General features: G+C 44.8%; 1 protein-coding gene across 3 annotated transcripts in view; it reads left to right on the forward strand.

The window, feature by feature from the left end:
- USHBP1 (USH1 protein network component harmonin binding protein 1) overlaps window positions 1-24850 on the forward strand; it is a 174306-nt gene that overhangs the window by 29681 nt on the left and 119775 nt on the right. For all 3 annotated transcript variants that reach the window (XM_073547902.1, XM_073547893.1, XM_073547912.1), the window contains exons 2-4: window positions 4473-4524; window positions 13489-13637; window positions 19222-19391. In XM_073547902.1, coding sequence (XP_073404003.1) covers window positions 13574-13637; window positions 19222-19391 — 234 coding nt within the window. In that variant the 5' untranslated portion in view covers window positions 4473-4524; window positions 13489-13573. The remainder of the gene's footprint in view (window positions 1-4472; window positions 4525-13488; window positions 13638-19221; window positions 19392-24850) is intronic.

Raw genomic sequence — 24850 nt, forward strand, 5'->3', positions numbered from 1 at the left:
CTGTATATAGGGGAGCTGTACAGGGGGGAGACTCAGGACATTATTAAATGTAAAGTGGATACTTATTGTTATAGGGGAACTCAGCTTACTGTGACTGTCAAAGGGGCACACAGGGCACTATTACTTTCTAGGGGCAAAATATGGACACTGTTTTCTAGGGGGTTGCTTTAGAATTTAATTTTGAAATGTTTTTTATTGAAATTTTCATAATTCAAATGAACATTACACTGTAAATCATATTCCCTCGCAGGGGAATTTTAACTTGTCATGACATACATATAATCTAAGGGGGAAAGACAATACAATTACAACAGTAGGGAAATACAATAGGCAAAAGAAGCATTGAATCCACGGTGTGGATGAAAACATCATTGGTTTGCTTTTGATAGCCCAGTGTCAATGATTATTCCAGTCCCATCTCTTCTATATTATTGTCCCAGACCCAACAAGAAAACAGATTTGCAAAAATACTCTGCAGTAAAATATATGACAGTAATCAGCAAGTGCTGGATAACAAATACAGGGTATTTAGTCGATACGTTTTTTTGCAAAAAAAAGTATACCAAGCTGCTTCACCGCGTCAAGGTAACCCGTATTGAAGCAGTCCCTATCTAATGTATTTAAAACCTGAACAGTGTCTAAAATGAACAGGATTCGGACAGGCGCTTCTTAGTATGGGCTTGTGGTGCAAGACAGCTCTTTTGTGCATGCCACACAGGAGAGGGGTGGGGTCTCTCAAACCATGCTAGGCAAGGAAAAAACGGATTAAAAACACATGTGACATGCACAAGTGTGAACAAGTTGGTAAGACAACATTCACACCACCCACTAACTGAGACACAACAAGAAAACAGATTTGCAAAAATACTCTGCAGTAAAATATATGACAGTAATCAGCAAGTGCTGGATAACAAATACAGGGTATTTAGTCGATATGTTTTTTTGCAAAAAAATGTATACCAAGCTGCTTCACCGCTTCAAGGTAACCCGTATTGAAGCAGTCCCTATCTAATGTATTTAAAACCTGAACATCTGAACAGTGTCTAAAATGAACAGGATTCGGACAGGCGCTTCTTAGTATGGGCTTGTGGTGCAAGACAGCTCTTTTGTGCATGCCACACAGGAGAGGGGTGGGGTCTCTCAAACCATGCTAGGCAAGGAAAAAACAGATTAAAAACACATGTGACATGCACAAGTGTGAACAAGTCGGTAAGACAACGTTCACACCACCCACTAACTGAGACACAACAAGAAAACAGATTTGCAAAAATACTCTGCAGTAAAATATATGACAGTAATCAGCAAGTGCTGGATAACAAATACAGGGTATTTAGTCGATACTTTATTTGCAAAAAAAGTATACCAAGCTGCTTCACCGCGTCAAGGTAACCCGTATTGAAGCAGTCCCTATCTAATGTATTTAAAACCTGAACATCTGAACAGTGTCTAAAATTAACAGGATTCGGACAGGCGCTACTTAGTATGGGCTTGTGGTGCAAGACAGCTCTTTTGTGCATGCCACACAAGAGAGGGGAGGGGTCTCTCAAACCATGCTTGTTGTGTCTCAGGTAGTGGGTGGTGTGAACGTTGTCTTACCGACTTGTTCACACTTGTGCATGTCACGTGTTTTTCATTATTGTTCCAGAGCAAATACACAGCGGTTATGTACTGCATTTCCAGGTCCTAATCTCAACTCCCCATCCCCATAGTTCGGAGGTATTATGGTGATATGCGCAGGATCTGGTCTAATTGCATATTTGATTCCACCTCCATCCATGGCTCCCAAATCTTAAAGAACTGATCCCACTTGTCGTTTCTGGTTGCTTCAATGGGTTCATATAGCATAATATTATTCATCCTTTCCTTAACAAGCAATAGTGACAATGTTGGGGATTTCCATTTTGCTGCTATATGGATTTTGGTAGCCATGAAAAGATAATTTACCTATCTGTAGTGGCCTCTAGGCAGGGATGGGTGTTTCACCCCAAGGAGGAAAACCGAGGGATTTTCCTGCCTGTTAAGTGATCCACAATGAGTCCCACTCTGCGCCAAAGACCCCCGAACATGTCCACCAGATGTGTTTCATGTCCCCCAGTTGTCCACAACCTCTATAACACATAGCTGATATATTTGGGTATATACTATGAAGTTTGGTTAGGACCAGGTAGGTTCTGTGGAGAACTTTCAATGAAGTCTCCACCAGGAATGACTGGTGGCTTCCCCTGGACAACGTGTCGCAGCAGAACCTCCAATCCTTGTTGCTTTAGAATTTAAAGGGCACACAGAACCACACTGCAGGTGCAGTAGTAGGGACACATATGGCAGCAGCGCCTCAGTATTGAGGTATCAGCAGGATAAGAAGTTTGTGCAGGTTGGGGATACATGGTGATGGGGCTGGAATATGAGAAGTGCAACGAGTCTTTGTTGTATTCTCTGTAGCCAAGTCCTGGCTGGAGGAATTGTCATGTCGGTCTGGGCCAGATGGAAAAGATGGGAAAAATTATGATTCCATCAGAAAGAACGTCAGCGGTAACTCACCAACTATAACTGTGCAGTAATCACTTATATGTTTTGCAGGACTGGTATTTACCACTGACCATATGGCGGTAATATCCATGTTGGTCTTTATATAGAGATTATTTTCAGTAACAGCGCAGTCACCTCCTACGCCCACTATTAGGGTGCGTCACTGAGTTGTAATCAAAGTTACCTGGTTAGAGGCCCACTTAGAAGTTTCGCCCCCCTCTGAACCAAAACCCTACCCTACGCTACGCCTCTGCTGCTGGCTATATGTGTGATGTGGTGATGGGAACTGTTAATGTATGATTGGTGAGAAGTGGAGTTTTTCCAAGAGAGCGGTGGGACTGTGGACAGTTCGAGGGGTGGAGGCAGGGCTAGGGTGGAGCCTGGGCGGAGTCTCAAGGGGGCCCCCAAAATTTTGCCAGTATGGGGCCCCGAAATTCCTAGTGGCAGCGCTACCTGTGTGCACACGGGCAATGTTTGCTCCCAGGAAGGTACTGAGCCGGGACAAAGTAGGAGGAAACTCCATTGTTGTTACAGCATTTGTTACACTAATAGTAAGCACTAATTTATAAGATTCATCACCAGTTTTATTCACAAATAATTTGTGTCAGCAAAATGGCCCCAAATCCTATACCCTGGGTGCTGCTGATATATCCAGGTTGTCTGCCCCCTGTTCCATGGTCCTAAATGCAGAAACACTGCGTTTCTCCACATTTCGCCTTTAATATATCTATATATTTTGTTTATTTTGACCCAATTTGCTCCCATTATTGGGTCTTTGCTGTATTTTTTAGGTTCCCCAGTGTATGTATTTAGGTGTAGATTTATTGCTGGGCTTCTGCACTCTAAGCACCACTTTGTGTTTTTTTTTTTTGGGGGGGGTTGCCCTGGAGTGGTGCTTCTAACTAAAGGTCCCTGCCCTGCTCCTATACTTCCTGCTGCCATCTTCAACTTTTATTGACACCATTTTGTGACTGCAACTTCTGTCTGCGGGAAGTCAGAAGTAACAGAAACACGCTATCAGACCACGTTCACACGTTCAGTATTTTACCTCAGTATTTGTAAGGCAAAATCAGGAGAGGAACAATCAGAGGAAAAGTATAATAGAAACACGTCACCACTTCTGGATTTCTCACCCACTCCTGATTTGGCTTACAAATACTGATGTAAAATACTGATCAAATACTGAACGTGTGAATGTGGCTTTAGGCTGGTTTCACACATCCTGATATTTCCGCTACCGGAAAAACCGGTACTGGAGATATCCGTGTCCATGTGTGTAATGCATGAGGCAACTATGTGCCACCTGTGTGCCGCATCAGTACAACATTTACATCTGCCGGGGAAGAAACACTACAGTAAGCACTGTTCCCCTGCCAGGGGCGCACCTATAATGAAGCAAGTTGATCACTTTGGCGGCATTGAGTCCCTTAAGAAGTGTAGAGATCGATGTTTCAAATATATTCCTATTTAAAAGTGTATGTATTTTACATGTGCGTCAGGTTAGGCTAGTAAAGAGTAAACCAGATTTATTTGTACTGATTTTACTACTCGGGGGGCGCCATTTTGCAGTTCGCCTCAGGCAGCAGAGAGGCTAGGTTCACCCCTGGTGACCAGTCTTCTTTAAAGACCCACTCTCATGTTCATTGGAAGTCCACGCAAACAGCAAGTTATCACCTATTTAATGGACATCCATTAAGGACTTCAGAGAGGATAATACAAAAATGGTCACAATTCCTAAAAAAATAAAAGATGCTAGAAGTTGTTATGACGTTTAGCTTTTTAATTTAATTTTATATTTGCATGTTGCTAAAAACACATGTGAGAATATTTCAAATTAAAAAAAATACTAACTCCCTGCAACAGTTTACCTTGTCTTTTCCCTCAGGAAGCCCCTGGCTATGAAATGAATGTCCCTGACTCTATATCACGTCCTGTTTCCTCTTTAGTTTCCAGTGTGTTACATGTTCCTGGCTACGTTGGATGCTCTGGGTAGTAGTGGTAAGTGCATGCGTTCATATGTCTTGTTGAAACACACTCAATAGATCGACAGTTATCAACCTGCAACACTTATCTACTGTTTTTTTTTTTTACTATGATAGGTATAGTAGCGGTAGAACTTTGGAATGGCAGTACTTTTACAGCTCTATGCCTGTTTATAGGTCTTCATATAAAAATACACTATTTTGTTTCTTTAATATATGCTTCCTATTGGTGCATAAATAATAGTAAAACACAGCAGTTGATATATTTTATGTTTCATTTCTGCCTATTATAGTAGAACAGTGTGGTTATATGAAGTTGATTGTCTGACTCACTGTTAATTCTGTTGTAACAAAGCAGGATATTTGATTTTCCTGTTTCTTGTGTTCTTTAACCACTCCCTACAAACCTCATCTTGACCTCACAAATGTCTGCTCTGTCTGTCGTTTTATGTAGAGAACAAGCTTGAATGTAGAAAATAATAAATACTAATGATGTGTAAATACGGGTGCTTCTCACAAAATTAGAATATCATCAAAATAATTTATTATAGTTCTTCAATACAAAAAGTGAACTCATTTTGTGAGGTAAAATATTGTTTTAAAACATTCAGTGAAATATTTTACCTCACAAAATGAATCCTCTGTGATCCCCTGCTGTAATGTCAGTATTGTCTTTTGCTTCCTCCCCTGCCCAGGAGATGCGGTATGCTCCATACTCGGTCAGACACAGACAATTTTTAAAATGAACTTTCGTTCGTGGGAAAGACCTTAGTTAGCCTGTTAGGGTTATGGCTTGTTCACTATCATTGTTAGGAAAGATGATGCAAATTTCCCAGCTTTAAAAAACCCCAGCCTCCTCTAACCTTGTGCCAAAAAACAGCAGCCATAGATACTTCTAAGCAGCTGCCTAGCACTCTGAAAATGAAAATGATGGAGGCCCACAAAGCAGGAGAAGGCTATAAGAAGATAGCAAAGCATTTTCAAGTTGCCCTTTCCTCAGTTCGAAATGGAATTAAGAAATGGCAGTTAACAGGAACAGTAGAGGTCATGATAAGGTCTGGAGACCAAGCAGTGTTATCTGCTTGTAGGATTGCTAGAGAGGCAAATCAGAACCGCTGCTTGACTGCCAAAGACCTTCACAAAGATTTTGCAGATTCTGAAGTTGTGGTACAATGTTCTTCTGATCAGAGACATCTGAACATATATGACCTTCATGGAAGAGTCATCAGAAGAAAACCCTCTCCTGAGTCCTCTTCATAAAATTCAGTGTCTGAAGTATACAAGAACATCTAAACAAGCCTGATGCATTTTTGAAACAAGTCCTGTGGACAGATGAGGTTATAATATAACTCTTTGGCCAAAATGATCAAAGGTATGTGTGGAGAAAAAAAGTGAAAATAATTTCAGGAGAAGAACAGCGGAGAAGGAGTGGATCAGTAATGCTTTGTGGTTGTGATTTCAGCCAATGGCATGGAAACATTTCACGGGTAGAAAGAACACTGAATTCAATGAAATTTCAACAGATTCTTGATGCAAACTTAACACCATTTGTAAAAAAAAGCTGACGTTGATAAGAGGATGTCTTCTACAAATGGATAATGATCCTAGACACACGTCAAAATCCATAATAGACTACCTCACAATGTGAAAGCTGAAGGTTTTACAATGGCCCTCACAGTCCCCAGATGTGAACTTCATTGAAAAACATAGACCTCAAAATAGTGCATGCAAGACAACCCAGGAATTTCACAGAACTGTAAGAATTTTCCAAGGAAGAATGGATGAAAATCCCTCAAACAAGAATTGAAAAAGTGTTTATAAGCTGTGATACTTGCAAAAAGGGATGCTACTAGGTACTGACCATGCAGGGTGCCCAAACTTTAGCATTGGCCCATTTTCCTTTTTGTAATTTTTAAAATGTAAAAGATGAAAATATATATTTTTTTGGCCTAAAGTACAAAGGAAATGTGTCTTCTTTAACTTTAGCCCTTTTAGAGATCATTTAATCTTCATCTTGCTTAACTGTTCACAATAACAGTAATATAGTATATATATATATATATATATATATACATATATATATACTACTAGCTGAAGAGCCCGGCGTTGCCCGGGCATAGTAACCAACTGTGGTTAGTTATAATAAATAATGGCGGCAGTTAAGGGGCTTTATTCTTCCTGCACCTCAAGCTCCTTTTTTGTACACAGCCTCCTCCTGCACCTCACGCTCCTCCTTTATACATAGCATTTTTCTGCAGCACAGCTTTTATATACAGACAGTGGCAAACAGTGTCACCGGGCAGACATCGCTGCCCCGTCCCCTCTATGCCAACACTGCCCCGTACCCTACATGGCAGCACTGGCGAGTCCCCTCTATGCCAGCAGCACTGGCCCATCCCCTCCATGCCAGCACTGGCCCGTCCCCTCCATGCCAGCACTGCCCTGTCCCCTCCATGCAATCAGTGGCCGTCCGCCTCTCTCAGGTCGTTCCCGTTAACCCCTATTGGGCTTGCGGGGACGAGTGTGACTTATGCCTTCTACACGGGTTAGCGCCTCTTCATGTTGGCGTACATGATGTTGGGATTTATGTCACTGCTCTTCTCCAACGCAGACTGACAGCGGGTGATCTGCCTGTGTGTGGTGGGTTTATTCTTTCCTCCATCCTGCCAGGACAGCAGCTGGTGCACAGATCCCATCCCAGGTCAGGAGAGTTTCTGGGCTTTATGTCCCAATCAGCACCTTGGTGGCGGCGTGCAGCGCAGACAGTGAAACTCCGGAGAGGGGCCGTCATTGCTGCCGGAGAGGATGGCACCGCCCTGCGCCGCCTGCTGCTGGTTTTTTTCCTCTCGTCCCTGCCTAAACTCTTGGTAGATGCGAGATTCTGGGCAGCTAAAGGACCTGTGATGATGTCACGACCATGTGACTAGTCACGTGCTTGTGAGGAGGATTCAGACACAGGGCTATGCTGGTGCTGGAGTAGAAGTGTCAGCTCCTGTTGCAGAGCAGGGTGTTATATCACATCACTGGAGGAAATATAGTAACCCCGTATACTGTACATGGGATCAGAGCATAGGCGCACCCAGGATCAAAACTAGGGGGGGGCAAGCCATGGTTGTTCAGATTGTAAAATTTTGAACGAAAAAGGTGAATGAAACTGCTCCATACAGTATGAGCCCCATACCTGTATATACATCATCACCAGCCCACTAAGCCCAGCACCTGTATATATCATCACCATCCCCAGCCCACTGAGCCCAGCACCACCTGTATATATCTTCACAGGCCCAGCCTACTGAGCATAGCACCACCTGTGTCATGATCCAGGACGGGGTTTCGCTTTGGCCCGTCCTGATCAGACTGGGGGTTAATTGTTCCGCCTCTCTCTGGCAGAGGGCAGCTATTTAATGCTCACTGGACCTAGGTCCGGTGTCAGTTATACTCCTGCCCTCGGCTGAGTTAGTTGATCTTGTGCGTACGTGTGCCTTGTGCCTGATATCTTGCTTGCTTGTTTGGTTTTGATCCGGTTCTGTCCCTGTTACGAGTTCTGCCTGTCCCTCTTGTACTGCGCTACCTCTCGTGTATGACTCTCTGCTTGTGACCTGACTTCTCTCTGCTCGTCCCCTTGGTACCACGTCGCCCTCTTGTGTATGACCTTTGGCTTTGTCTGACCACCCGTCTGTTTGTCCCTCCTGTGCCTCGTTTGCCCATACTGTGTGTGACCTCCGTTTTGCCTGACTCTGAGTTGTTATATGGTGTCCTGTCATCTCTGAAAGCAGGACGCTAAGCCCCTCTCCCTTGCAGTCACATGACCAGGTCCTGTGCCAGCTTGCTAACTTCAGCGTCCACAGGTCCTGTGCATCTTTACTTTCCGGCGCTGACAGGATCCTGACACTGATAGTCTGAAGCACGCATTGTCACCTCTGCTGCCCTGCTCCACAGGTATCTTTTAGCACTGTTTCTGTACTCAGGACACGTGCACTGGCTCAGTGAGCGAGTGTAGTGCGGTGTTCCTGACATTATAACTGACCATTACCATTTTTTTTTCTCTGCTCCCCTTCTCCTGTGTATGTGATGGATCCTATGCACGCTCTTTCTGAGAAGGTAAAGCAGCTGACTCAGATGTCTCAGAAACTCCTTGGAGAACAACGAGTCCTGGCTCAGTCTCCGCAGCTGATCGCTGACACTGTGCAGGGGGTATTCTCATCGGGGGCTCGGGATGTTACATTAGTTTCCCCTGAGTCTCCGGTTAAGTTACCGGATACCTTTTCTGGAGATAAAAAGAAGTTCAGAGTTTTCAAGGAGGGCTATAAGCTTTTTTTCATTGAGACCACACTCTTCTGGGGATGAAGGTCAGAGAGTGGGGGTCATTATGTCTCTGTTAAGGGGAACCCCCCAAGCTTGGGCTTTCTCCCTTTCGACCACGGCCCCTGAGCTTATGAATGTGGATGCATTTTTTGAGGCCCTGGGGCATATTTATGATGAGCCTGATCAGATGCGTATGGCTGAGGACATGGTGATGAGTGTGTGCCAGGGGAAGCACTCAGCTGAGTGGTTTTGTTCAAAATTCAGGCGCTGGACTGCTGAGGTCTGCTGGAATGATGCCGCCCTCCAGGGTTTGTTCCGTAGAGGCCTGTCTGAACATCTGAAAGACGCCTTGGCTCTCCACCCTCCGCCTGATTCCTTGGAGGAGGCTATGAAACAGCCCGTCCGAATGGATCGCAGGCTACGGACGAGGGGAGTGATGCAATTTGAGACACCGTTATTCTCCCAAAGAATGGGAGTCTGTCCTATATTGGAAACCATGGAGATGGGAACCATCGACCTCAAAGGGAATGAAAGGAGACAATGGCGCGTGGGAAAATGTTGTTTTCACTGTGGCGATGCTGGACATTGGAAAAAGGATTGCCTCTCCCGTCCACTGACCAACAAGCAACTGAGCCCGGGTGATTGTCGTGGAGGTCACCCAGGCTCTCAGGTACCCTTTTCTGCCTTTTCAAAAATGTTGTTGCAAGTGGAACTTTGTTGTGGGAGTGTCTCTACATCCACTTCTGCCTTCGTGGATTGCGGATCATCATTGAACTTTATTGACTCTGACTTGGTGGCCAGGTGTAAGTTAGGGACAGTTAGGTTGGAGACTCCTATTCACATTGTTGCCATTGACAAAACAACACTGGCTAAGAATAACGTTATGTTTTGTACTGAAGAGTTTCTCCTTAAAGTGAGTTCCTTACACCAGGAACACATTTCATGTTTTGTGATGGACAACCTGCCTGCGGGACTGGTGTTGGGGTTCCCCTGGTTACAATTGCATAATCCAGTGATTAATTGGGAATCTCGGGACATTGTTAAATGGGGTCCCTATTGTTCTGAAAAATGTCTTGTTACGGTGTCTGTGTCATCCGTGGGTCTGGAAGGTATTCCGGAGTGCCTGAAAGACTATACGGACGTTTTCTCCGAAAAAGAGGCTGAGGTTTTACCACCACACCGCCCATTTGATTGTGCCGTTGACCTGGTTCCAGGTGCTAAATTGCCCAAAGCCCGCTTGTATAACCTTTCGGGTCCAGAACGGGCCGCGATGAAAGAATTTATTTCCGAGAGTCTCCGTAAGGGACACATTCGTCCTTCTGTTTCTCCCGTGGCGGCGGGGTTCTTTTTTGTAAAGAAAAAAGATGGTGGTTTACGCCCATGCCTCGATTTTCGTGAGTTGAAAAAGATACCTGTGGAGCAGGGCAGCAGAGGTGACAATGCGTGCTTCAGACTATCAGTGTCAAGATCTTGTCAGCGCCGGAAAGTAAAGATGCACAGGACCTGTGGACACTGAAGTTAGCAAGCTGGCACAGGACCTATGGTCATGTGACTGCAAGGGAGAGGGGCTTAGCGTCCTGCTTTCAGAGATGACAGGACACCATATAACAACTCAGAGTCAGGCAAAACGGAGGTCACACACAGTATGGGCAAACGAGGCACAGGAGGGACAAACAGACGGGTGGTCAGACAAAGCCAAAGGTCATACACAAGAGGGCGACGTGGTACCAAGGGGACGAGCAGAGAGAAGTCAGGTCACAAGCAGAGAGTCATACACGAGAGGTAGCGCAGTACAAGAGGGACAGGCAGAACTCGTAACAGGGACAGAACCGGATCAAAACCAAACAAGCAAGCAAGATATCAGGCACAAGGCACACGTACGCACAAGGTCAACTAACTCAGCTGAGGGCAGGAGTGTAACTGACACCGGACCTAGGTCCAGTGAGCATTAAATAGCCGCCCTCTGCTAGAAAGAGGTGGAACAATTAGCCCCCAGTCTGATCAGGACGGGCCAAAGCGAAACCCCGTCCTGGATCATGACAACCTGTATATACATCAACAGGTCCAGCCCCAGCCCACTGAGCCTGGCACCTCCTGTATATACATCATCACCAGGTCCAGCCAACTGAGCCCAGCACTACCTGTATATATCATCACCAGCCCCAGCCCACTGAGCCCAGCACCACCTGTATATACATCATCACCAGGTCCAGCCGCAGCCCACTGAGTCTGGCATCACCTGTAAATACATCATCACCAAGTCCGGCCCCAGCCCACTGAGCCTAGCACCACCTATATATACATCATCAAGCAGGCCCAGCCCCAGGCCACTGAGCCCAGCACCACCTGTATATACATCATCACCAGGTCTAGCCCCAGTCCACTGAGCCTAGCACCACCTGTATAAACATCATCACCAGGTCCAACCCCAGCCCACTGAGCCCAGTACAACCTGTATATTCATCATCACCAGGTCCAGCCCAAGCCCACTGAGCCCAGCACCACCTGTATATACATCAGTCCAATCCCTGTATATACATCAGCCCAGCCAGCCTCCAGCCTCTGTATATACATCAGCCCAGCCAGCCCCTGTATATACATCAGCCAGCCAGCCCCAGCCCCTGTATATACATCAGTCACAGCCAGCCCTCAGCCCCTGTATGTACATCAGCCCAGAAACAGCCAGCCCCTGTATATACATCAGCCCAGCCACAGCCAGCCCCCAGCCCCTGTATATACATCAGCCACTGACAGCCCCTAGCCCCTGTATATACATCTGCCCAGCCACAGCCAGCCCCTGTATATACATCAGCCACAGCCAGCCCCTGTATATGCATCAGCCCAGCCACAGCCAGTCCCCAGTCCCTACATATACATCAGCCCAGCCATAGCCAGCCCTAAGCACCTGTATATACATCAGTCCAGCCAGCACTCACTCACTCAGACCCGGCGTGACATCACTGACTGAATGGAATAACAGCGATTGCCTCAGGAGCGCGCAGGTACTAGGAGCTCCTTTGGATGCCTGACCTGATACGTTCAGCGGCGCGCCTCAGCCAGGGGCAGGAAACGGGGAGAACAGAGCGCTCTCTCTCCTCCCACAAAGAACTTCCTGATGTTCAACATCAGGCATTCTTAACCCCTATGTGCAGGGCACCCGGCCACTGACTCACTGATGCTTGCGCGAGCGCTCGCACCTGTAAAGCTGCTGTGCCCGAAGATTTAAAGGGCTGGCGGCAGGAAAAACAGGTGGCATCATCATGATAGGTGCACGTCCCTGCTTCTAGGGGGGGCAGCTGCCCCCCTCCTGCCCCATGGTGGGTACGCCCATGGATCAGAGGGTCCCTGCTGTTAGAATCTGTTCAGTTTGTGACTATCCGCCATTTTCCTGTAGTGTTCTGGCTGCTGGTCTTTTTCCCCTGGTGCTGGGTTTGTCTTGGGTCAGGTGATTGTATCACCCTTTATTATCCTGCACCTGTCTCCCATTCCTTGCTGGACAGCAGTGTTAATCTGCTTGTATGCTTGTATCCTGGCTTGGAGCTTTGCTTTACCTTCTGTGTGTTTAATTAGTGCAGTGCTGGGATCTCTGGTTCTGCTAGTCTTAGTTTCTGTTTTCAGTTTGTTTCTGCAGCCTTCTCTTTGTTTTCTATTAGGAGGTGACCTGTTTTTGTACCCAGTCCTTAGATCTCTCAGGGACCCCCTTCACCCTATCTATTGGTCTTCACTGGAGATTATCCTAGGATCGTCGGTGGGTCTATTTACAAGGAATGGGTCGCCCACTCCATCGTAAGGTATCAGCCTAGTCGTAGTGCAGGGTCAGTTTTCTCCCTCTTACCCTAGTCCTGTGCTGCAGAATCGTAACACCTGCAGCAGAGCTGTGTGTGCAATGTATGTGAGGGCAAGCTATGTGACACAACTATTGTCAGGTGTCCCTGGACCAGGGGATCTTTTCCTGTGTATATGCGGAGTGGGCATGGCTTGATACATACACACACACATACATACACTCAGCTTTATATATAGATTCTAAGGATAATAATTTAAAAAAAAGTTTTATCTGGTAATACTCCTTTAATCGGACAGGTTTAAAGCGAACTGGGGTGCAGGGACAACCATTGAAACTGTGGAACTTAGTATTAACACCTTGTGGGAACATGATCTATCAAGCTACATAACAAGGAAAAATTATACTGAGACGTTGATGCAATGGTGTTATGACTTCTAAGTGTATAAAAATGATTTCTAAGTATCTGCATGTGATGTCACTTGCAGATAATCATAAAGTGCATGTAAAACTATTAAGTCCGCCATACACATTAGACTAAAGTAGGAGAAACATGCTGATATAGGTGGTATCGGCTGATAGTGTATTGTGTATGGCAGTCTCTCGAATATCTCTTGAAGAGAAATATCCAGCCTGTTGGATTTCCAAAATCTGCTTCTTTTGTTCTGCTGATGATAACACTTCCCCAGACGAGTCTGGCAGCAGTTCTCTTGTAGAGGACACAGGAACGCTAATTATAATAGTAGTTTATAATAGGGTTTTTGTTCAGGGTTCTTAGACAATTCTACAAAGATAGCAAATTTGTGAAAACTAGTGGCTCATCATTGTCCCCATAAAATAATTATTTGCGCTATGTTGATTAAATACATGATAATATGGCTTCTTTTACAGAAAGTAGAAGAACTATAGTATTTGCATTACTTTTGCCAGCAAGTAGACGTGATGGAATGAGAAGTGACCAATATAGTATAAAGATATGGAGGAATCTTCCAAATCAGAAAACGAAAGCCAGCCACCAGTGTTAAATGCTGGTGATAAAGGTACCACTATGAAATTCAAATCATATTTATTTTTTTCTGTTATGTAATGGAAGTAGTGATTTCTGGTCGCATATTTAGTGACTGTAAATCTTCTAGCCAGTATATCTTAACAATGAAAAAAATGTATATCAGAATCAAATTATCACTACTTAAAACAAAAACATGTATCTGTTATCTGGGAACTTAACCCCTTCTTTAAGAAATAGATTAAATGGATATTTCCTTGTAAATTCATTGTTTATTTAACCCCTTTACCTCCAACAGTGGTTTGCACGTTAATGACCTGACCAATTTTTGCAATTCTGACAACCATCACTTTTAGGTTATAACTCTAGAACGCTTCAACAGATCTGAGAATGTTTATTCGTGACATATTATATTTCATGATAGTGGTAACATTTCTTCAATATGACTTGTGTTTATTCGTGGAAAAATTGGAAATTTGGTGAAAATTTCGCAATTTTTCAAACTTTGAATTTTCATGCCCTTAAATCAGGGAGATATGCCATTCATGTTGCGTTTTGGTGAGCCGTAAAAATAAAAAAAAATCTAATTTTCCCCACAAATAAGTTTCAGCACAAAATATTACATTTTCATGAGGGTAAGAGGAAAAATTGCACCATACAATTTGTTGTGCAATTTCTCCTGAGTACGCCGATACACCATATGAGGGAGAAAACTACTGTTTGCAGAGCTCGGAAGGGAAGGAGCGCCAATTGACTTTTTTTAATGCAAAATTTACTGGAACAGTTTGTGAACGTCAAGTTGCGTTTGGAGAGCCTCTGATGTGCCTAAACAGTGAAAATCCCCCACAACTGACACCATTTTGGAAAATAGACCCCCTCAGGGAATGTTTTCAGCGCAAAGTATTGCATTTTCATAAGGGTAACAGGAGAAATTGCACCATACAATTTGTTGTGCAATTTCTCCTGAGTGCGCTGGTACCTAATATGAGAGCAAAAACTACTGTTTGGGTGCATGGCAGGGCTCGGAAGGAAAGGAACGCCATTTTACTTTTTGAATGCAAAATTTGCTGGAACAATTGGAGGACGCAATGTCACGTTTGGAGAGCCCCTAATGTGCCTAAACAGTGAAAATCCCCCACAAGTGACACCATTTTGGAAAATAGACCCCTCTGACAACTGATATAGATGTGTGGTGAGCACATTGAACCCTCAGGTGGTTCACAGAAGTTTACAACGTTGAGCCATAAAAATAAAAAAAAATCAAATTTTACCCACAAATATGTTTTCAGCACAAAATATTGCATTTTCATAAGGGTAACAGGTGAAATTGCACCTTACAATTTGTTGTGCAATTTGTCCTGAGTATGCTGATACCCAATATGAGAGAGAAAACTACTGTTTGGGCACACGGCGGGGCTCAGAAGCGAAGGAGCATCATTTGAGGACTGAAGATAAAATAACTAAATTTTTGCCATCAAAAATTTTTTTTGCTTCAGATTTTACATTTTCACACAAGAAGTGGGTAAAAATGGCACCAAAATTTGTCCCACAATTTCTACTGAAAGTGTAAATACCCCATATATGACTGTACAGTGCTGCTTAGCCATACGGAGAGACTCGGGAGGAACGGAGCACTATTTGCCTCCTGGAGCTCACATTTTCCTAGAAGAGTTTGCGGACTCCATATACAGAGCCCCTAATTGCTATAAGAGTTTTCACCCTCAATTGACCCCATTTTGGAAATTATACCCCCTTAGGAATTTATCTACAGTGTAGTGCTGATTTTGACTCCATGGGTATTGTCCAGAAACAATCATCAATGGATGTTGTCAAGTAAAAATTGCAAACTGCCGCAATAGTGACCAGTATGCTGTAGTGACCAGTATGTGCAGTCACTAGTACGTTATGCCCAACCCGTGCTTCTGAAGGCATTCACCCGTAAGTTAGGCGGACTCTCATCGCTTCAGAAATGCCAAACGTGGACGCTATAAGTGATTTAGGTACACTGTGGGGCTTATAAGGGAGGGGGCATTTGGATTTGAGAGTACAGAATTTGCTGAACTTTTTTTGGAGGGTTATGGAGCCATTTTGCTTTTCCAGAGCCTTTGTACTACCAGTAATGTGGAAACCACCTATATTTCCGTTAACAGATGACAGACCCGAGTGAGGACTTGCTTTTTTTGTGGATTGAGTTGAAGCTTTTATTGGGAACATTTTACATAACGTTTGGGATCACATTTATCCGGCACTCTACACTGAGCAATTACTTTGGGGTTTCTATCTAAATCTCTGAGTGACGTGATTCAGATGAAACTCCGTTTGGACTCTTTTTAGTGTTGTCCTTCTTTTCAGAAGTGCACAAAACTGTGGCCGAATGAACTATTATGTAATCCTATAAAGATCGACACCGTCGGATCACAGGTCAGACGGCATCCACAGTGCTTCCATTTGCCTCTTTATGGGGAATCTTCCGCCAGAGGTTCCGTGTGAATCATGTATTTCAGAGATTTACATGGAAACTCCGGTGTAAGCCCTAAGCGCAGAATGCAGGATAAATGTGCACCGCGCCTACTGCGATCTTTGGGAGGCAGATTGAAAAAAATGAACAGTAGGTGAAGAATTGGTTTTATTTATTTTTTTATGCAGTTCCTCATGCGGTATAAGTGATTAGGCGACTTTATTCTTCGAGTCGGTGCGATTACAGCGATATCAGATTTATATCTGGTTTTATATTGTCACACACTAAAAGACACTTTTTATTGCAAAAAATAGTTTTTGCATCACTACATTTTGAGAGCTTTAATTTTTCCATATTTCGGCCGACAGAGTTATGTTTTGGCTTGTTTTTTTGCGGGACGAGTTGATGTTTTTATTGCTACCATTTTCGGGCACATGACATTATTTAATCACTTTCTATTCCGATTTTTGGGAGGCAGAATGAACAAAAAAGAGCTATTCAGGAATTTCTTTTTTCAAGAGGGGTTTATGCCGTTCCTTTTGTGGTAAAATTGATAAGGCAGTTTTATTCTTTGGGTCAGTACTATTAAAGCGATACGTCATTTATATTGTTTTCATATGTTTTGGCACTTTTACACAATAAAAACTATTTTTTATAGAAAAAATGATTATTTTTGCATCCCTTTCTTATGAGAGTTATACGTTTTCAGCGGTACCATGATTATTTATATCCGTCTTCTTGATCGCGTTTTATTCCACTTTTTGTTTAGCAGTATGAGGCTAAAGCATTGTTTTTTGCCTTATTTTTTAATTTTTATGGTGTTCACTAAAGGGGTTAACTAGTTGGGCAGTTTTATAGGTTGGGTCGTTGCGGAAGTGGCAATTTCAAATATGTGTACTTTTATTGTTTATATATTTTTTTTTTCATTCAAATATGTATTTACAGATACAATATCTTTAGATTTTTTTTCATTATTATTTTTTATTTTTACAATTATTTAAACAATTTTTTTTACTTCTTTTAACTTTTTTTTTACTTTGTACCACTATTGGACAATCATTTTTTGCAGGCTGATCGCCTCTACAGCATGGGGATGCTGCACTGTCAGCTCTGCACTGACAGAGAGACTTGCTGATCATGCACTGTGCATGATCAGCATGTTTCCTCGCTCTGGTGACCCGGATGTCATCTTGAGGACATCGGTCACCATGGCAATGATTGGGACCGTGCGTCACGCTGTGGGGTCTCCGATTCAAAGGAAGAGAGGCTGTCAGCCCTTTGCTGGCACCCGGAATGCTGCTATCATGCTTGATTGCAGCATTTTGGTGGGTTAAAGTGCCGAGAGCAGTGTGTGACCGCTCCTGGCACTTAGTGCTAGGTGTCAGCTATTAGAATCAGCTGACACCTGGCAGCAATCGCCTGCACACGATCCGTGTGCGCGGCCAATCACACAGATGTAATAATCTATCCATGGTCAAATAGGCCCAGATCACATGGACAAATTATTATGTCAGCTGTCATAAAGGGGTTAATAGGGTTAATCTGGTGAGGTGAATTCACTAAAGGACCTGTTACACATAACGATGTCCCAGCGATCCCACAACAATCCGACATGGATGGGATCACTGGGACATCGTTAGGCTGATCGCTGGTGAGCTGTCACATAGACAGCCCCTCCAGCCATCAGGACCAGCGAGCACGCTGGTTTCCAAGGTAAACAGCAGGTATCTAAGAGCCGCACGGCTCTTAGATACCCGCTGTTTACCCTGGAAACCAGCGTGCATGCTGGTTTCCAAGGTAAACAGTGGGTAACTAGGAGCCGCGCGGCTCCTAGATACCCGCTGTTTACCTTGGAAACCAGCGTGCAGCATCGCTGATCGTTGCTCTCACGCTGCCACACGCAGCAATGCATGCTGGCCAGCAGGAGACCAACGATCAAAAAATGGCCCAGGACGATCCTGCACAATCAGCGATACCCGGCAGGGGGCCCAGTCGCTGATCCATGTCACACACAGCGATATCGCTGGCGAGATCACTGTGGCTTCACAAAATCAGCGATCTCGCTGGCGATATCGCTGTGTGTGACGGGGCCTTTACCCTCAGATCAGGGTGAACACATGCTTTAAGTGTGAACAAGTTCAGATAGCAGTTCTTTATGCATGCAGCTGACAAACGGTTAATTAGCAGGTTTGAGCCAGGAAGTATATGTAGGTTGTAGAAACCACATGAGTTTGCAGAGATGATTGCAGCTGAGAGTACTAGATGGTGGCAAACTTTAAAGCACATGGTAACTGGACACGAAGCGTACCTATTCAATTACTCAGATCCACTTGAGTATCTAAGTTGACCTTAAAAGGCCCTGGATTATGATGTCGTTGAGGTTTTCCAAGCTACTTGTGAAACCTGACATGGAGCACAGCATTGAGTAGTGGCCATAGATAGGGGAAGGAAGTATGGCCTGGTCGTATAGCCAAAATACTTTTGAAACATTTGTGAGACTGAATAAAAAGGACAGCAGCAAAATTTAGACACAAAATCATTTAAAAAAATATTCCAGTCATGTGTCGGGAAAGTCAAGGAGTCCGAGGTCAATAGCTAGGAGAGCAGAGACGAAGGCGTAGTCAGGTAATGGTCCGAGGTCAGAATACCAGAAAGCAGATCAGAGCAAAAGGGGTAATACAAAATAGTATTCAATAGGAAAATTGAGGGTCTGTCAACAAAGTATCAGAAAATCAGAATGCTGAGAACAAAGCACAGAAGAACAAGCCACACAAAGCCGAAAGCTGTGACCAGCAGCTATCTGGCCAGACAGCTCAGTTAAGTGGCTAAGTAATCACTGGAACAGGGATCACAGAAGGAAGCTCAGCATGTTCCAGTCTTCGATTGGACGGCCAAGGTGTCAACAAAAACACAGACAGCTCAGCATGCCCCTACACCAGACTGGATAAAGGAGCTGTCAATCCCTGTACAGACATCTCAGCACTCCACTGCACCAGACAGGATGACTGAGATGTCAATCACTGCTTCCTAAGACACTGAAGGGTGGAATCATTACACTAACAATAGAGCAACCGCTTTAAGTGAAAAGATTTTGTAGCATTTTTTGTTGTTATATACTGATCCATTGATATTAGTTTATTTTTTTAATCTTTTTCTTCAGCATATCAGAATGACTTGTTCTTACAGCTGCAGGAAGTGATCTCCTCCCTGGAAACATGTGCCTTCTCCTGGAGGAATCCACCTGTAAACAGGTCAAGGGAAGAAAGCATGACATTCCCCCTTGATCTCTGCTCTCATGAAAATACAGAAATCATGCATGGATGTAATCAGGTATGAAATTATTATATATCTAAAATGTATTCTATAATTTTATCCATAAAGCCAACTTGTTGTGAAATGAAAAATAAGTGACTATGTTACATAAACCTGATTCATGTTGACAATCATTTCCCAGTTTTCTGAATGCTGCCAGCTCTCATGATGTAAGGAAGAGGACCTAAAACTGTCCCTGGAACTGGGACCCTAAATATCACTGTCCCAGGGATACTTTTGATGGTAGAGATATACCACAATTCCCATATACCGCTATATAGGACAATGAAGAGATCCCAAAACACAATAAAAATATTGTTATCAATATTAAGATTAAAATACATACACTAAAAAAGCAAAAATGCCGTATAGGGGATGCTAGAGCACTCAATAATACAAGAATACAAAAAGATCCATACAGCTATATCAGTACAAGGTGCAACATCTTATGGAGCATGTACAATGATAATTATGATATGCAGGTATAGAGGCACATTTACAAAATATATATATTCAATATTAAGATGCTCAAATGAGCTATCATATACAAGTAAAAAATGTCAATACACTTATATGTCATATGAGTCATTATACACTGGTATAAAGGCACATTATTCAATATTAAATATTAATAAATGCTCCAATGAGCTATAATGGTATGAAAGAAGGGAAAAAACCTAGGTATATAGTATCATAACCGGGTCTCCATCGGGAAGGGAATTCCCAACTCCGTAGGTAATCTATCTACTGATATAGCTGTATGGATCTTTTTGTATTCTTGTATTATTGAGTGCTCTAGTGTCCCCTATACGGCATTTTTACTTTTTTATTGCATGTATTTTAATCTTAATATTAATAAAAATATTTTTATTGTGGGAATTGTGGTATATCATTATGTGAAGTACCCTGTGTATTTTTTGGACACTTGTTGACTTCTTGATGGTAGAGGCCTGGATCTCCAACCTTACTATGCTCCTGTTAAACCCTAATCTGTCCCCTTCCCCACCCCATGAGGCATGGGACAGAAATGTAAGGGAAATACAGCACAAAGACAAACAGGGGTAACTGAAAGCCACTATCATACAAAACACTCACCAAAAATAGGGAGGAGGATATGAAAAGGGAGGAATAAACAAACTAAATAGCAATAAGGATTAGGAGATATACACTCATGAAACCACTCAAAAACACTCAAGCAACTATTCCAACTCCAACACTACATAGCCCAACGCTGCCAGGAAGATTATTTCACCAGCAAAGAAGAAACACACAGAGCTAGTATTTGTAAGGAGAGGAAGCTATATCTGCAGCTGAGAGCAATAAGACTGTATGCTCTCAGCTAGTATGGAATGAGTCCTTAACCCTTTCAGCACTGATGGAAAGGAAATCCATTCAAAATAGAACATGAATCATACCGTCTCTAAAGAGGACCTGCGATTCATTAGCTGTTACGACTTTCTAAAGGCCCCATCACACATAGCGATCTCACTAGCGAGATCGCTGATCTTGTGACGCCACAGCGATCTGGCGTTCAGGAACAGCCGTGCAAAGAAAAAAAAAATCTCTCTCTCTCGCTCTCTCTCCTTTCCAGGCTGCTGTTCCTTTAAATTTCCCCTCCAGCGGATCCGTACACAATACGGATCCTGTAGCATCCGTTTAACCCATGATGGAGGCGGATCTGTTTTTAACCGCTCTGGCGGATTTGCCTCCTGTCAAAATAACGGAAATGTGAAACAGGCCTTAGGGTTATGGCTTGTTCACTATCATCGTTAGGAGAGGCCAGGTGATGCAAATTTCCCAGCTTTAAAAAACCCCTGCCTCCTTTAACCTTATGCCAAAAAACAGCAGAAATGGATTCTTCTATGCAGCTGCTTAGCACTCTGAAAATGAAAATGGTGGAGGCCCACAAAGCAGGAGAAGGCTATAAGAAGATAGCAAAGCATTTTCAAGTTGCCCTTTCCTCAGTTTGAAATAGAATTAAGAAATGGCAGTTAACAGGAACAGTGGAGGTCAAGATAAAATCTGGAAGACCAAGATAAATTTCAGTAAGATCTGCTTGTAGGATTGCTAGAGAGGCAAATCAGAACCCCCACTTGACTGCAAAAGACCTTCACAAAGATTTTACAGATTCTGAAGTTGTGGTACAATGTTCTTCTGATCAGAGACACCTGCACAAATATGGCCTTCTCAGACAGGTGTCTGTTCAGCCTCTGTTTGAAGACTCCCTTTGTTAGGCTGGAGTCAAACACAACCATTAAAAAATCGGTCCGATTTTTACGGTACGAAATCGCCCAAAGATTTCTTTTCCGGGGATCCGTCTATCATCCCATTTTCCGGCGATGAACCGATTTTATTTGCATCTAAGCATCAAATTGACATCCAATGCCAATGCCTGATGCTCTTTCCTGTTGACCAGGAGAAGTCTTGCGATTTAATCGCAAGTCACACGTGTGGTGCGTTTTCAATGCGATTTTTAATCGCATCCATAGACTTGCATTGGCGAATCCGATCCGAAAATCGGTGACAATCGCAGCATGCTGCGATTGTCTCGGTCCGAGGAACGGATCCGATAAAAAAGCGCATGATGGGAGCAGCACCATAGAATAACATTGGGACAAATGCAATGCGATTTTTTTATCGCATTGCATTCGTCCGATTTAATCGCTAGTGTGACTCCGGCCTTATGCGTCAGGTTTCTTCGTCTGCTCTGCAGGAATCCAGAACCTCACATTCTGCGGTCTCCTGCTGTCTATCTACAGCAGGGAAGATTACTTTGCAGCAGACCGCTCCAGATACTAAGTTCCTCTGTGCTCCTACTGGGCATGCTCACGAGATGATCTCCCATTGGAGATCGGGAGTCATGTGCCCAGGTCCTGCTCCAGATCTCATTGGTCCATCTTGGAGATCTGTAAGGTCCCGCACGGCTAAAAAAAAGCACGCATGACCGTTCGGCCATGCGCTAGTATAGACTTTTCAAGCTAAATTTGTGAATGGTGACGGATGTATGACTCTAGTGACAGACTCATTTGAAACCCCTTCCCTCTGATATTACGCATGTGGAAAGGGAATTAGTGCAGCAGTCAGCGCAAGTCAGGGGCAAGCCTTAGGCCACTGTGCACACCGCACCTCTTCTCTAGCGTCCGACATTGCGTCTGCTTCCTAGCTTTGTCGACTAGCGGCAGTGTCCTACGTCACACTGCAGTTGCAGTCCTCCTTGGTGTCCGCAGTAGCGACGCTGCACACACGGTAGGTCTAGACGGACGCAGCTCCTCTGCCTTGGGTCCTGCTCCTGTGACCTGATACCGTGTGTGCATTTCCCTGTGGTCTGTGACACTAACAGGCTCAGCGTTTTTGTGTGTTTTTGTTGCGGCGCCTCTGTGTGTGAACAGAGCCTGCTTTGCGCACTTCGGGTGAAGTTGAACCCGTGTGCATTATAGCGCCATTTTGCTCATCTGTCATTACCTAACAGCGGTGTAACACCTACTGCACGGTGGACCCCAAGCGGCGAACGCACTTTATTATTTATTTTTATTTAGTGCGTTCCGCTGTTCCTAACATTATACTAGCGCCAGGGTCTGGCTAGTAATGGCAGATCAGCAGCAACTCCTTCAGTGCCAGCTAGAGGGCCGGTTGGCTACTCTTGAGAGTGTTATCTCAGTGGCGAAGTCTTCGGAGGCTGCTGTACAGGTGATCGCAGAAGCGGTTTCACGTATGTCCACGTCCTCCCCTGCGCTGACAGTTTCCTGCCTCCCGTTGCCCGATAAATTTTCTGGCGATTGTGCCTCCTGTAGGGGTTTCGTGAGCCAGTGCTCTATCCAGCTGGAGTTACTGGCTGCGCGATTCCCTACGGAATGGGCTAAGGTTGGGGTTTATTATTTCTCGTCTGTGGGGAAGGGCGTTGGAGTGGGCCACGCCACTGTGGGAGCGTGGTGACCCTGAGGTTCAGACCGCTGCTCAGTTCTTAACATCTATCAAGCAGGTTTTCCTGGGACCACGGGTCACGCACGATACCTCTCTTCAGCTCCTTGCATTAACTCAGGGATCCATCTCGGTCAGCCAGTATGCCATTCGTTTTCGGACACTGGCTTCCGAGCTGGAGTGGTCTGATAGAGCCCTCATCCCTGTGTTTTGGAGAGGTTTAGCTGAGCATGTTAAGGATACTCTATCTACCAGTGAGTTTCCTGCAAGTCTGGAGGAGCTGATTGCCACTGCCACCTGCATTGATGTCTGTTTCTCGGAGCACGGGCTGGAGCGTGCTCAATCCAGACGGAGGGTTACTCCGGCTCCCAACCTCTTTGAACCTCTGGAATGTTCACTCCCAGAGCCCATGGAGGTGTCTCGCGCCAGTCTCGAGGCGCGTCCGGCACTAAGCTCTACTTGCGGCTACCACTGTCAGCACTCTGTTCCCCAGGATAACGGTGCCCCGCAATGGCCAAACTCTGTGCCGCCGGGCAAGACCTTTGTCCCCCCTCGCCTTCAGCCAAAGGTTCTCGCGTGGGCACACGCGTCCAGGGCGGGTGGTCACTGTGGCTACATGCAGACCACAAAACTCCTGGCAGGGTTGTATTGGTGGCCGCACAGGGCTCGGGACATTAAAAAATATATTCGGGCATGCGCCTCATGTGCTCGGGATTGCCTCCTTAAACAGAGAGTGGAAACGTCCTCCGACACACCGCGGCATTCCACTTCAACCTATGCTCCGGGCGGTTTTGCCGCTCCCGTTGTCTCCCACGTGTCCCTTCTTAAACCTGGCGATCTTGCCGCTTCTGATACCTTCCGCGTGTCCTGGTTTTCCGTGTCATCTACGGGGACATCAGACTTGCCTTCGGACGAGTCTGAGGCCTATGCCTCTGATGGGCACAAGGTGGTGGATTGGAAGGCTCAGAGGGGAGGGGGCCCTAGGAGGGGGGTAATGTTAGGCGTCAGGTTTCTGCGTCTGCTCTGCAGGAATCCAGAGCCTCACATTGTGCGGTCTCCTGCTGTCTATCTACTGCAGAGAAGATTACTTTGCAGCAGACCGCTCCAGAGACTAAGTTCCTCTGTGCTCCTACTGGGCATGCTCACGAGACGATCTCCCATTGGAGATCGGGAGTCATGTGCCCAGGTCCTGCTCCAGATCTCATTGGTCCATCTTGGAGATCTGGAAGGTCCCGCACGGCTATAAAAAGCGCGCATGACCGTTCGGCCATGCACTAGTATAGACTTTTCAAGCTAAATGTGTGAATGGTGACGGCTGTATGACTCTGGTGACTGACTCATTTGAAACCCCTTTCCTCTGATATTACGCATGTGGAAAGGGAATTAGTGCAGCAGTCAGCGCCAGTCAGTGGCAAGCCTTAGGCCACTGTGCACACCACACCTCTTCTCTAGCGTCTGACATTGCACCTGCTTCCTAGCTTTGTCAACTAACGGCATTGTCCTACGCCGCGCTGCAGTTGCAGTCCTCCTTGGCGTCCGCAGTAGCGACGCCGCACACA

The sequence above is a fragment of the Dendrobates tinctorius genome, unplaced genomic scaffold (genome assembly GCF_039654945.1).
Source record: "Dendrobates tinctorius isolate UK_male_01 unplaced genomic scaffold, ASM3965494v1 ptg000011l, whole genome shotgun sequence".
NCBI lineage: Eukaryota > Metazoa > Chordata > Amphibia > Anura > Dendrobatidae > Dendrobates > Dendrobates tinctorius.